Source organism: Xenopus tropicalis, chromosome 9, assembly GCF_000004195.4.
Source record: "Xenopus tropicalis strain Nigerian chromosome 9, UCB_Xtro_10.0, whole genome shotgun sequence".
In the NCBI taxonomy this organism is placed as follows: Eukaryota; Metazoa; Chordata; class Amphibia; order Anura; family Pipidae; genus Xenopus; species Xenopus tropicalis.
In genome coordinates, this window is record NC_030685.2 from 56838774 (window position 1) to 56851873 (window position 13100).

At 37.5% G+C, this 13100-nt stretch overlaps 1 protein-coding gene across 1 annotated transcript in view; it reads left to right on the forward strand.

The window, feature by feature from the left end:
* The first annotated feature begins 5711 nt into the window (after positions 1-5711).
* cps1 (carbamoyl-phosphate synthase 1) overlaps positions 5712-13100 on the forward strand; it is a 58278-nt gene continuing 50889 nt past the window's right edge. The window contains exons 1-4 of the mRNA XM_004917848.4: positions 5712-5909; positions 8693-8802; positions 10346-10490; positions 12427-12516. Coding sequence (XP_004917905.1) covers positions 5805-5909; positions 8693-8802; positions 10346-10490; positions 12427-12516 — 450 coding nt within the window. The 5' untranslated portion in view covers positions 5712-5804. The remainder of the gene's footprint in view (positions 5910-8692; positions 8803-10345; positions 10491-12426; positions 12517-13100) is intronic.

Sequence of the window (13100 nt, forward strand, 5' to 3'; positions counted from 1 at the left end):
AATTGACATAATTGTATAACAACGGGGGCTGTTTAAGTAGAGAGTATAATAAAAAAATTACCTTTATGTAATCAAAATTTGCCTAGGTGCATAAATCCGCAGCAACCAAAAAAAAATTTGCCTTAAGACTAGTGCTACCTGGTGATTGGTTACTGCACCTGGGCAAAATAAGGGTCTTTTATTTCATAATCCAAAAACAGGGTCTTATAATAAAAGTGTAGAGGTGAATAATACAAAAAGATTAGCTTTTTCCAGCCAGCTGCAAGTTGAATGACAATAAACATTTGATTGGTTGCAATGGGTTACTGCAATTTGCCCAGTGTTTATAAATGACCCACAGTATGTCCAGAGAAATGTATCCTGTCAATGCCCTGTAACATCCCAATCACCGATCACATCCCCAGTCCAACTCACCCCTCAGGAAACTTAAACTGGAACCCTTCAACCCCTTAGGGAAATCTTAAGCCATATTCCAAGCAGTAAAGACATTTTGATGAACCATTAGCTTTCAGATAAGGGATAAAATTATTGTTTAGGGTTTCCACAGTAGGTTTTGCTGTGCCCCTGACAATATTTACTTACCTATCCTATCAGGGTGATGCTGGGACCATGGGTGTCAGCAGAGGATTTTCCGTGAAGGAGACCAAGTCATCAATCAAAAACAAGCTGTTTTTCTAGACCAAGACTCTATAAAATAACTAGGTGCCAAGTTTGTAGAAATCAATTTTGAGTTTGTAGAAACTCAAGGGGCCCCGTTAAGTAAAGAGAATAAATCATGAAAATGTGCTACACTATACATAAATAGGTAAAAAATAGATTTGAAAAACATTTGACCGTAAGCAGTTAATTATGTGGCTGTTCAAGGTGGTCAATAAAGACCAAAAAGCCCTATATAGGCTGTATGAGTTTCCATAGAAGGCTGGCCAGCCACTATTATATCATATATATTTTATGGTTTATAAATGGGTATATTTGACAGGTGTATTGGGACAATTGTGTATCAGGACAGGCAAACAGGAACAGAGTTGCCAATCAGTTGGAAGGACAAAACATAAGAGACTTTATGGAAAGTAAAATACATTACAGAATAAATACAGAGGGGCTCTGACTGGGGCTTGGTAGGTTCCTTTGGTGCAGCAGCTGCAAATATATTCTAACCCAGTTTCACACAGTCTCTCACACAGAAACCCCAGGGGCCCACCAAACACATACTGTAAGTGCACCTGCTGCTGCAGCCATCCCTTAGCACTATGTACATGGATAAGCAAGGCTGTCTCAGCCCAAAAAAAATGCACTGTGTTTTACCGCATCCCTTAGCAATAATTACCCATACATACCATTAAGATCACTGCAGAAATGTCATTGAAGTAAGATTGCTGCAAAAATGGACAATAAACAAATTAACCTCAATTAAGGAAAGGGAAATACTGCAGAAATTGATAGATTAGAAGCTGCTTGTCTGGCTCAGAACAATCCGAGCAGGAATTAGCAGTTTTAGACGATAAGGTCAAAATTGTAAATAATGAAATAATGACTACCATGCATTATTAACCCACTGATTGTAATACTATTTTACTGCCCAATAGTTGCCATCCCCCTGGTGTATTTAAAGGCCTTCCATATAGCCAGTTGAGTAGAGCGAGATGGGTTACATCTAGTGAGGAGCTATATGAGGCAGAAGCGCAGGGTATGGTTAAAAAATTTGTGCAGAGAGGCTATAATGAGAAGCAACTTAATCAAATTAAGCAGGATTTAAAAGGAGTAAAATGTGAGGAATTATTAATTAAGAAAATACAACCTAAGAAAACTAAATGTGAGAGAGGTGGTAGCCACACCCCTAATATAAATAAAATAATTTTAAAACATTGGAACATGCTGCAAAACAAACTGTTTAAAGAAACCCCACTCTTTTCTTACAGGCGGGGGAAATCAATAGGACTGAAAAGTGGGTTATTAGCACCCCTCAAATTCAAATTGGGTACCTTTGCGTAAAAAAGTGGAAAGAAATATGTATCTGAGTTATGTGTGGCCAAACATTTTTATGTTGCTAAGCATACTGTGGCACAAGTCAGATGGACAATATTAGAACAAGTCCACTTACTCAGAGGTGGAAATTTGACTAAACAAGGGAGGCAGTATGGACTAAAAAATTGGATTCTCATTCCCCTTAAGGTTTAAATGAAAGTTTTAGCCTGAAATGTTTTTTTTTATAGATTTTGCAACTGTTTACTATGGGATACTTTGTAGAATTGGTTTTTAATGTGATATTTTGTATTTATGGTTACATGTTTTACAGACTATGAAGTGTAAAGACTCCTATGAAGGGGATTGTTGTTTCACATATAATTGAATGGCTGCTTGGGACTGTTTGTTATTGCAGCCTTGATGGGGTTAATGGGTCACATGATAGTGTCACATGATCTGTTAAGGTATTTAATGACTAAATTGATTACTTGTGTGTATTTCACCTGAAGAAGGGGTTACCCCTGAAAGCTTGTGCTGTTTGTTTCTGCAAATAAATGAGTTAAAGGCATTGTCGGCATATTGGTGTGCTTCTTCCCATTAGCAAAGATACATGGAAAAAGGCTTGTCTGGATCTGCCTTCTGCATAGCTGAAACTCCCTTAATTATTGAAGATCTCTGTATGTTCCACAGTAAAATGGAAATTTAATTTTTTTTTGAAGAGATAGCTTTCACGCAGCAAGCAGCAAGCAGGGCCCAACAGGATAAGAAGAGCGGTAAGGGGGCTGTGATGGACTCTGTATGGCAGCCAGTGAAAGTTGCCACTGACCCTGTTTGAGGACAAAATCATATCTCCCAACATTTGAAAAATAGAGAGAGATAAAAAGATCTGCCGCTTGCAGCACTGCAATTTTTTTGGCCACGCCCACTTTGGCACCTAAATACCACACCTATTTTACCAAAATATACTCCAGGGGGCCGATTTATTAAAACACCCCCAAATGGGAAAAATTCGGAGTGGATACGATAATTTCTTAAAATCGCAAATATCACAAAAATGCTTACGAAAAAATCATATTAGTCACGATAATATTGTATTGTATCCGAAAGTCCCGAAATTTTCGTACCAAACGATTGTAAACAGCGGCAGAACCTTTCTGAATTTTTCGTGCAAACGTACGAAAAAATCGTGCAAGCGCGAACAAATCGGCAAAAATACACTCGGAACTTTTGTGTCTTAATAAATCTTCCCCCATATGTGCCAGTATAATTACTACAGAAAATGGATAAGGAGCAAATTAAGCCCAGATGAGCCAGTATCATTACTAAATAAAATAGGCAATGGGCATAATAACCCTAGATGTGCCAGTATAATTACTACAGCAAATAAAACAATAAGCATATTAACCCTAGAGGTGCCAGTATAATTTTGACAGAATTTGGATATTCAGCATATTAACCCCAGTAATAGTCTCAGTTAAACATTTCCCTTCATTTCTCTTGAAACCTGAAATTACTCCATTCCCTTATCATGTGAGGTGAGAACCCTCATGACCAGCAACCTCAAACAAGATTGCAAAATGTGCCTTCCAAAGTGTCTTTCTTTTAGTTGGATTTACTGTGGATAGTCTCCAAATCTCTGCCCTGTTCCCTTCATATACACCCTCTATTCCTGCCTGTGGCCCACAGCCAGATTTGCAAAGTTGTCAGTACAAAAGTCTGCACAAAAGATTTAGAATAATTGCATGAAATACCAAACCAATGATATTAATATTTGACTAAACAGTAAAAATACAGCTTTTGGTAATGGAATCTGCTTAGTACAGGGGAAAACCTATATTGCCATAGTTTATAATATTGCTCTGCACAGATTATGAGATTCTCCATTCAATGAAAAATGTGATTTATTGTATGTCTTTTCAGTAATGTCTGGTAATAATAATGACATATCCATCTCTAATCCAATTGCACAAACCCAAAAGCAGAGTTATAAAAGACAGATTATGAACCTAAATCTGTAGATATAATTTTAAGAAGAATGAAAAACCATGAAAATTGAGGCAAAATATTTTGAGATCACAATTTTTTTTACTTCAGTTAGTCTTGAAAAAACATGAACATTGAATATCATAATTAAGCTACCTTCCCATATATTATAGCAGTGAGTGGGTATCTTCAGCATTCAAGCTGATAAATTGGCTTTTTTCTGATTTTCACACAGCAGACTTAGAAAATTAATGGAAAAATTTGATTTGTGATTGTTGTGAGAGTGAATTGATTGGATTTGCTGCCTGAGATTTGTAATTGCTGCTGCAAAATAACGTGAATTGATTGGGGTTGCTGCCTTTCTTCTGCCCACAGTCAGGACAGGGGGCAAAGTGATGTGAGTGGAACAATGATGCTTTGGGCTGGCTGGTAGTATCAGGGGTGGAGCTACTGAGTGAATTTTGCCTCAGTTAGGACTCAGGCAGGGTTTTGCCTGGCTAGGGAAGTGTGGGCTGGCCTGAAACTCATAGAACCCACTGGTTTACTCACAGGTCAGGCCGGCCGCCATCCACACAACTTTTGCAGCTCATGGGCATGTTTGGGTTGAACTTTATCATCTGCACACCCTGCCTGTGACATTACTATGCCCCAATTCCACCTCCAGACATTTATTTTGAACTCTTTTGTGAATTTTCATAAATATGCACTGGAAAAAAATGTTGGGGGTCCTGGGGAATAGGAGGACTGTGGGGACAGCTGAAGTTATGTCACTGTCCTTTTGTTTAGTTGCAAAACAAAACTGTATTTTTTTTTTTACAGAATTCAATCTCTATATCTTATTTACCTAGCTACCTGTCCTGTAAAGACCTGAAAGATCCAATATAAAAATGCTTATGTAACTCTGCAGAGAAGTTTAACAGCAAGGGACAGATACTAGCTAGTTCAGTACCTGAATAGAACAATATGACTTATTGTATGAAGCAATAACATGCCTCTCCCCATTTGTAACAAGTGAATCGCACTTTTATGTTTCTCAGGGCCCCCTTTGCCACAGGGCCCCTGACTGCCGTATCCCCTGTACCCCCCCCCCCCCCGATTGCAGCCCTGGGAGAAAATTACTAGAAGATAATGATTAGCACCTAGCATTTAATGCTGTGTGGAGGTATAGAGAAAAGACTGTATGAATAATCAAATTGGTTAACATCAAAAGAAAATCACCAAGTCTCAGCATTGCTACATAAAACAGGTTACGTTTTTATTAAAACAGTTGTTCTTGACATGCAAAATACAAATAAATATTTGTTTGGTGCATTATACAAAAGTACAAAATTAACTGTAAATTATCTGTACAGTCGTTTATTTATATAGCACCAGCAAGTTACGCAGAGCTTTACATTCATTTATAACGAACAAGGGTCTTACAATAATGTAACAAATGTTACAATCTACTCACAAGAGCTTACAATCTAAAGATTGTAGATTGACAAAGTAAATAAACTGTATGATTAGCTGTGATTTTAAAAAATGTTGATAACTAATAAAATGAGGACACATCTTATGTAAAACTGCTTAGAAAAAAAAAATAAGAATTTCCACTGAAGGTGATATATGTTAGAACAACTCTAAAGTACTAATGTTTATTCAATGTTGCAACTAGGTCACATTGCAATGTGAAAATAAAATGTACAAAAATGTGAAGGTGGAGCCTGCTCTCGGTCCGTTCATTGGCCCAGTATGCTCTTATATCAGTTGAAGCTGTCCAGAATGTGGCCTTTTTCCTACCAACCAGTGTGAGGGAGACACTCTTTTACCATTGCTAAACAAAAAGAGCAGAAAGGCTCTAGAAAGTCCTCAGAATGACCAGGATTTTGACAGTTTTTAAGGCTGCCAAAGCCTTCAATGCACCTGCCTGTCGCCAATGGAGCTTTTCCAAAGCTGGAATTCGGTTCATGAGTGTTAAGGTACTTTGTAATCAATGCTCCTCGTTATATTGAGTCCAGCTTTCTTAAGAGGGGTGAGAAAAAAGATATAACCCCTGCTTTTTAGAGTCATTTTGTAGTTTGTACTACTTATTTCACCCAGGGAGAAAGCTGCAAGCAGACCAGATATGCACAGACTAATTATTTTCACTGTTCCCTATGTAAAAGTCATGTTAAATATTTCTTTGAAATAATTGGATTTTCTCTTAAAGTATTTCAAAAGTTTTTGTAGTGAGTTACCACAAGAAATGTCTTGTTTAACTACCAGTTTCATTGACTGAATAAATTGGCTGGACATTACGTTTTCTAAAACTGTCTGTGAAGGTAAATGTCACTTAGATCATTGGAGAGGTTTCAGAAAAACAATACTTAGGTGCCAAGTGTTTGGGTTGGATTTACAAAGCCTGTGGCTATGTTTTCCACATTGCATATAAAGCCATTCCTTAATTTAACACAGAACTTTTTGTTTATGTAAACTGTTTTAATCCAGACTTATTGGTTTGATCCACTAAACTGGAAATACAGGTATGGAACCTGTTATCCAGAATGATGGGGACCTGGGGTTTTCCAGATAAGGGTCTTTCCTTAATTCAGATCTCCATACCTCAAGTCTACTAAAAATCATTTTAACATGAATTGAACCCAATGGGATTGTTTTGCCTGTACTTAGGATTAATTATATCTTAGTTAGGATCAAGTACAAGGTACTGTTTTAGTATTACAGAGAAAAGGGAAATCTTTTTTTTTTTTTAAAAATGAATTATTTAAAATAAACTCTATGGGAAATGGCTTTCAGTAATTCAGAGCTTTTTGGATATCAGGTTTCCGGATAACAGATTCTGTACCTGTGTTGTGTGTCATGAGTGTAAAATGAGTGGAGTGGAGAGGCCAAATTATACAAACACTATGGTACACAATAATATGGTATGCATATCTTGGTCTGGAAAATGCTTTTGTTGACTGATGGTCTTACTTTTAGTCTAGACTCTATAGGACTTTTGCTTTTCTCACTTTCATTAAAGGGAAATCATTATAGAGGAGTGTAGATATATATTGTTTTCATTATTATGAATCAGGAGCACTTGTCCTAGCGTAACCTACTAATCATTATAATGAAGAACCACAGTCAGAAGAATATATACTGTAAAATGAACTGGTATATAATATGCCTGGATTTTATAGACCTAATTAAAAAAGATTTTTGTAATACAAGATTAATTAAAATTACATTCTGTTGATTGGTAGTAGTTGCTATTTGTTCCATGCATAGCTTACACAAAAAGGCATTTGCTTCTCAAATACTGTTACCCAGCACTAATCTGGTTTATGTGTATATGTACCTTATAGACTTGGCTGCATCAATATATTCTATAATAATTCTATCAGACTCTACCTCTAAGGTCTCGTACACATGGATAACTTCTTCAAAAGCAAAACTGAAAAAAGCACAGCATCTTTCTATAGTTCCCTAAACAGTATTATGTTCTTGGTTTCTAACCTCTTTCAGAACCAAATTAGTTCTAGCTCTTTTTATAAAACAGAATGCTGCTGGTCTTTGGCCCATTAATCTAAGTTGGGCAACATCCAGTAAAAAACTGACAAGAAGCACATCCTGCATCAGCACCTTATTGCAATGGTCATTTACAAAAGCCCCAGACTCAATTGCTATAGCACAAAGGGGAATAAAATTGTGACCCTTAGTGCTCATTCACCCATCATTTGGTTCTCTGACATTGCTGCACTGCATTAATAATCTACAACAAGAGGCAGAGTACAGTGCTAAATGCATGCAGTACTGTAATAATTGGGAAAGTGCAGGTCATTGGGCTCTATTCATGCCTGTGAGCATGTTGCAAAGTGTTAAAAACATAGTGGCCTGTGGCTTTTTTGTACCCCTTAGCTCTCTTTACTTGTTATTCCATATATTCAAGGATGAGTCCTCGGTTCCTCAGAGGAACTACTATCTGGTAATCACCCCCTATATGCCTGTATCCTTCCTTAAACCTACCTCTCTTGCTGTTCCATTCTTCATGAATTCCTTGCTTAAATTTCCCTATCAATAGCAGTTACAATCCTAAGGCTGTAAGTTGCAGAACAAAAATGTAAATATATTAAAAAAACACATGCAATAAAAAAGCAGATTGTCTTAGTATACTACTGTCTATATCAGTGATCCCCAACCAGTGGCTCGTGAGCAACATGTTGCTCACCAACCCCTTGGATGTTGCTCTCAGTGCCCCCAAACTAGGTAGTTATTTTTGAATTCCTGGCTTGGTGGCAAGTTTTGGTTGAATCAAAACAAGATTTACTACCAAATAAAGCCTCCTGTAAGCTGATAGTGTGCATAGAGGCTGCCTAATAGCCAATCTTAGCCCTTATTTGGCACCTCCATGAACTTTTATGATGCTTGTGTTGCACTCATAGTAAGCACAAGGAAGGGTGGTATAGAATTTGCCCACCCAACCCCGACACTCCCCTGGCTCTGGCATACAAGGCATTTTGTAGCATTGGTCATTGGTTTTGAGTAGCATTGGTCAAAACTTTGGCAATCAGTAGGAATCAGTAGGAAATGCTGCCATTAGCTCTGTAAATGTGGCATAAATAATAAGCCCTTATAGACTATGAATATAAACAAGTGTTTAGAAATTGCTAACTCTAAAATAATAATAATATTATAATAAGTTTAATTTAAGAATAAACAGTAAATACATATTTTTAAGGACAGATGTTGTGGCTCTGATATTCATAATCATGTGTTCATATAGGCACATAGTGCAAACCTAGTACTGGAGGATGGGACCAAGCTCAAAGGATATTCATTTGGTCACCCAACATCTGTGGCCGGAGAAGTCGTTTTCAATACTGGCCTAGCAGGGTACGTAACTGGTGTAAAGGCACCGACCACACCTTTTCTTTTCTTATTTTATTGTAACTAAAATCTTAAAATATGAATAACAATGAATAGCAAGAAATGAATGGATGATGCCAGGCTTGTTTTCATTTACTTTGCTTGCAGCTGACATAGATATATTTATCTCTTAGTCAAATTATTCTTGTTTTCCCATCAATATTTACTCCCACAAGTTGTCTAGTTCTTACCATGAAGTTCAGCCATCTAGGACTGTATGGCACATTGAAGGAAATTTAAAAAGACCATCAGATTGCAGTTGGTTCACTCAAACCAAAAATAGACCTCTACCAACAAGTAATTGTCAGATGCAGAATGAAAGAAAATATAAACCGTGAAAACAAAATGACATTAAAACAACAGCATCATCTGCTGGTCAGTTCTGCTAACTGGCCTAACAGTCTGGGCACAATTTAAGAAATGTATGAGGATACTCTGCTTTTAAAGTGCAGTGGTATCTGATGTTTCTCTGGTCTTTTCTAAGCAAAGTTACCAGCCCAGTAATATTTGAAATCCCCTGCCTTTCCACCTACTGGCCCATTCAGTTAAGACCCTGCTGATTCAGTCTTGATCTGCTTCAATACCCACTCACATGGCAACCAGCTTCCCTTGACCTGATAGGCCCAGCCCTTATCCCCCAAGTCTCCGTCCCTGTGATATCACCACCCCTTTTCACCATACTTACCCTTCTAATTTCAACAGTGTTTAAAAAGAGCTACCATGAGAAAACACCTTTCCAATTGCAAAGCAATTGTAAAATGTGTCACCCTGTGTATTTTTTTAAACCATATTTAATATTGATTAGAATCCTGGGCTCCTAACATGTTATCTCTGTTTTCTCCTGCTGTATACTTGTGCATAATGTAAAAAATCCCGGTGCTGATTTACAAACATAGGTGCAAAATTAGAACAGTTTAGTTACCAATAGCAACCAATTAGATCTTTACTTTAACTTTAAAATGTGTTGTAGACTGGTCAAAACGAATTGCCTGGTTGCTATTAGCAGCTGCGCCTATTTTTATAGCTGAGCCACCCTGCATCTATGAGGAAGGTTTTTGTATGAGGCATCATGTATCTAATGATCAATGGCAGTGTCCCATGGAGATACTGTAGAAGCCACATATCTGGACTCCACATCATGTGGCAGCATGAGCACAAAAGGTTACAGAGGGATGATGGAGCCTTGTGTTTAATGCCTGTTCTGTGGGCAAAAATAAGCCCAAAATACGGGTATCGTGCGCCCCTAATAAATGGTCCCCTGCATTTCAGATTTTTTTTTACCAAAAATGGTACACTATAACTCCACTATTAAAAGATATCTGATATAATATTATGTTGGAATTAAACAAATTAAGCATACTTTATTGGTATATCTAAATATCAATTATTGTGTATGACTACTACTATTAATAATTTGTAGCATAGCCAAAATAGGCAGCCTTTGTTAATACTGTATGTAATGTATGGATACTGTGTGTAATGATGGAAAATCTGATTAATCTGATCCTAGGTATGTGGAAGCTATAACAGACCCTGGCTACCGTGGGCAGATTCTCACACTCACAAACCCAATCATTGGAAATGGAGGTGCACCAGACACCAAGGCACTAGATTCTTATGGTCTCATGAAGTTTATAGAGTCAGAGCACATCCAGGTAATGTAGCTATGCCTACTGATGACAATGTTTCTTTCTACCTCTTGAAGTGGCAAAATTACATGAAATACAAGTAACTTCAGTAGATGGGGAAAGCATCGAACTTGGAAAAGCCATTAGAGGCTATCAAAGGGGTCACCACAGATTGGCACTTTTCTTTCTGCAAAATCTTGCTCAGTTGAAACTCAGTGAACATCTCCTATTATAGCTATTCAGGTTTTCTAGACTCACATGAACCCCTACATGCTGTATCCTAGTATGTGTCTTTGCCACTGGGTTGTGACCACTAAACTGGTAACCACTGGTGCCAAAGCTGCTCATGCTTACTGGTCCTGAGAAGAACTCCATCTAACACAGCAGATGTACATTCTATTGTTACTTAGGCCCAAAATAATCTTCCTCCCTCTCCATCACAAGGTTACAGGGTGTAGGAGATCCCCTGATCCCCTGTGGCAGGCCTTAGGAGTTGCTGTCACTTACTGACCAATGTGCAAATTACACTTAATTATATATGAAATATACTTCACCTCCTTACACACTTACTCTAGTGTGCTGGTGCCACAGTTAAACTTAGGGTATATCTCACAGGTATCAATGACTTTGGATGCAGGATGAACAGTTTCCTAATCCGCAATGTAATGGGAATCTAAATTAATTAATACGTTTGAATTTTAATTCTATGTATATACTGTTAAATGTTGGTTTCTTAGATCAGGTAACTTAAAGCAGCTCAGAGCTATTGGGGACTTTTTCACGGATCTTCAATGCTGTGGAGTGGTGCTGTACTGAAGCCCAAAACATAAGGGGTAGCCTTGTTGTTTGTTGATGTTTTTGAACAAAACAAGCTGACAAAAACTCCACCATCATTGTCAAACTGATGCAATTTAAAAAATTATTTAGAAAAAATGCAGTAAAAAACACACATGCCTTAAGTGTGTCATGCCTAAAGGCGATCGTAGTATAGATTTGTTTCTTCTTTATTTTCCTTTTAAGTTTAGTAACAGGCATGGACAACATTTAGGATAGATGGGTTGAGAAGATGAGAATAAGAGGGTTTTTTAGACTTGCTGCCTTGAGTTAAAAGACACTTAACCCATCTGATAAGCATAGAGCACATGGTTAGGTCCCTCACCCCCAACCAGAATACTAGATATTGCCCTACTCCCCTGTACCTAGATAGAAAAATTTTAGCAGCGGTGTGGCATTGTCACCAACAAAATCTTGCTGTGTAGCTTCCTGTCCCTGCTGCCAAACAGGAGCATCTGCACTATTCCTAGTTTCCAGTGTGTGGACTTCTGATTGGAGATCAGTGCTAGAGAACCTGGAAAAGACATGGCCAGATATGGTAGATGGCAATTCCATTAGTCTATATGAATCTGAGTCAATAGGAAGGTGAAATGACATTGTGGTAAGGTAAGACTCTTATATTGCTCCCATGTTCCCAATTTCTTCCAAACCTAAGCCCAGACAGCTCTATTGATAGACAGGAGGCTGGACCCTGTGATTTAATGTGTAATGGAAGAGGTTGTTAATAATGACATCAGTGCTTTTTTGTGAGAAACAGAATGCAGGGTGAAATTTCAGCCCATATTTGTGCATGATTTTGCTACTGGCGATTTCCACAGCAACACTGTATCAGGCAAAAAAAGTTCACTAAACCCTACTTACTGCATCTGTTTTACAATGATTCTCTCACCATATTATTACTCTTTTTTATAATCTAGAAGCGTTATTAGTGATGTGTACTTATAATATTATGTATTGTTTTCAGTACAACACAACAAAACACCTTTAATTTCAGTGCTAAAGTGACTTTAATATCACCTTACTTGTTTCAAATTCATTTATACCCTTGGGACACCTATATGGTTGGTCTGGTGTATAATTTCCTTGTGTAGCAGAATACTGTTTTTAGCCACCTTCTGTGTCCCTGTAGGTATCTGGGTTGCTGGTTCTGGATTATACCAATGAGCATAGTCACTGGAGAGCCGTAAAGTCATTGTCAGAGTGGCTACATGAAGAAAAGGTACAGCACTGTACTATAAACAACACTAAAGTATTTGTTATAACATAGTATGTATTTATAGCAATTATTTGAGAGTTATTTATGTTTGATTTATATATATTTGTATTTGAAGAAAAAGACAAAAAACACTGCCTTTTACAATCAGTTTTGTCAGTTATCACTAGGAAGCAGTAGCATACACATGATTTACCATTCAGCATATGGAAACAATATTTAGCATTGAGTTATCCTCCCATCTGGTGGACATTATCTAGTACTGCAGCTAATGCTTATATACATATCTTTATAAGGGTCTTTCAAGTTAAATTTTTTGTACTGTGTTATAGAGTAGAATTTTTAATATGAAGTATAACAAAAGTGGTGTAAAGGTGATATCTCTATTGACTATGTAGGATGATAATCACAGCGAGATTTCAGAAAATGGTGCCAACCCACCCGAATTTTTGTAAACTAGCACCCTACCCTTTTCTGTATTGCCACAGCCATAAGGGAGCACTATACTTAACTTCTACCCTGTATTAGGTTATAAGAATAGGGCTCTTTTGCACTTGCTGACACACATTTCAACCCTCAAGGTGGCTATA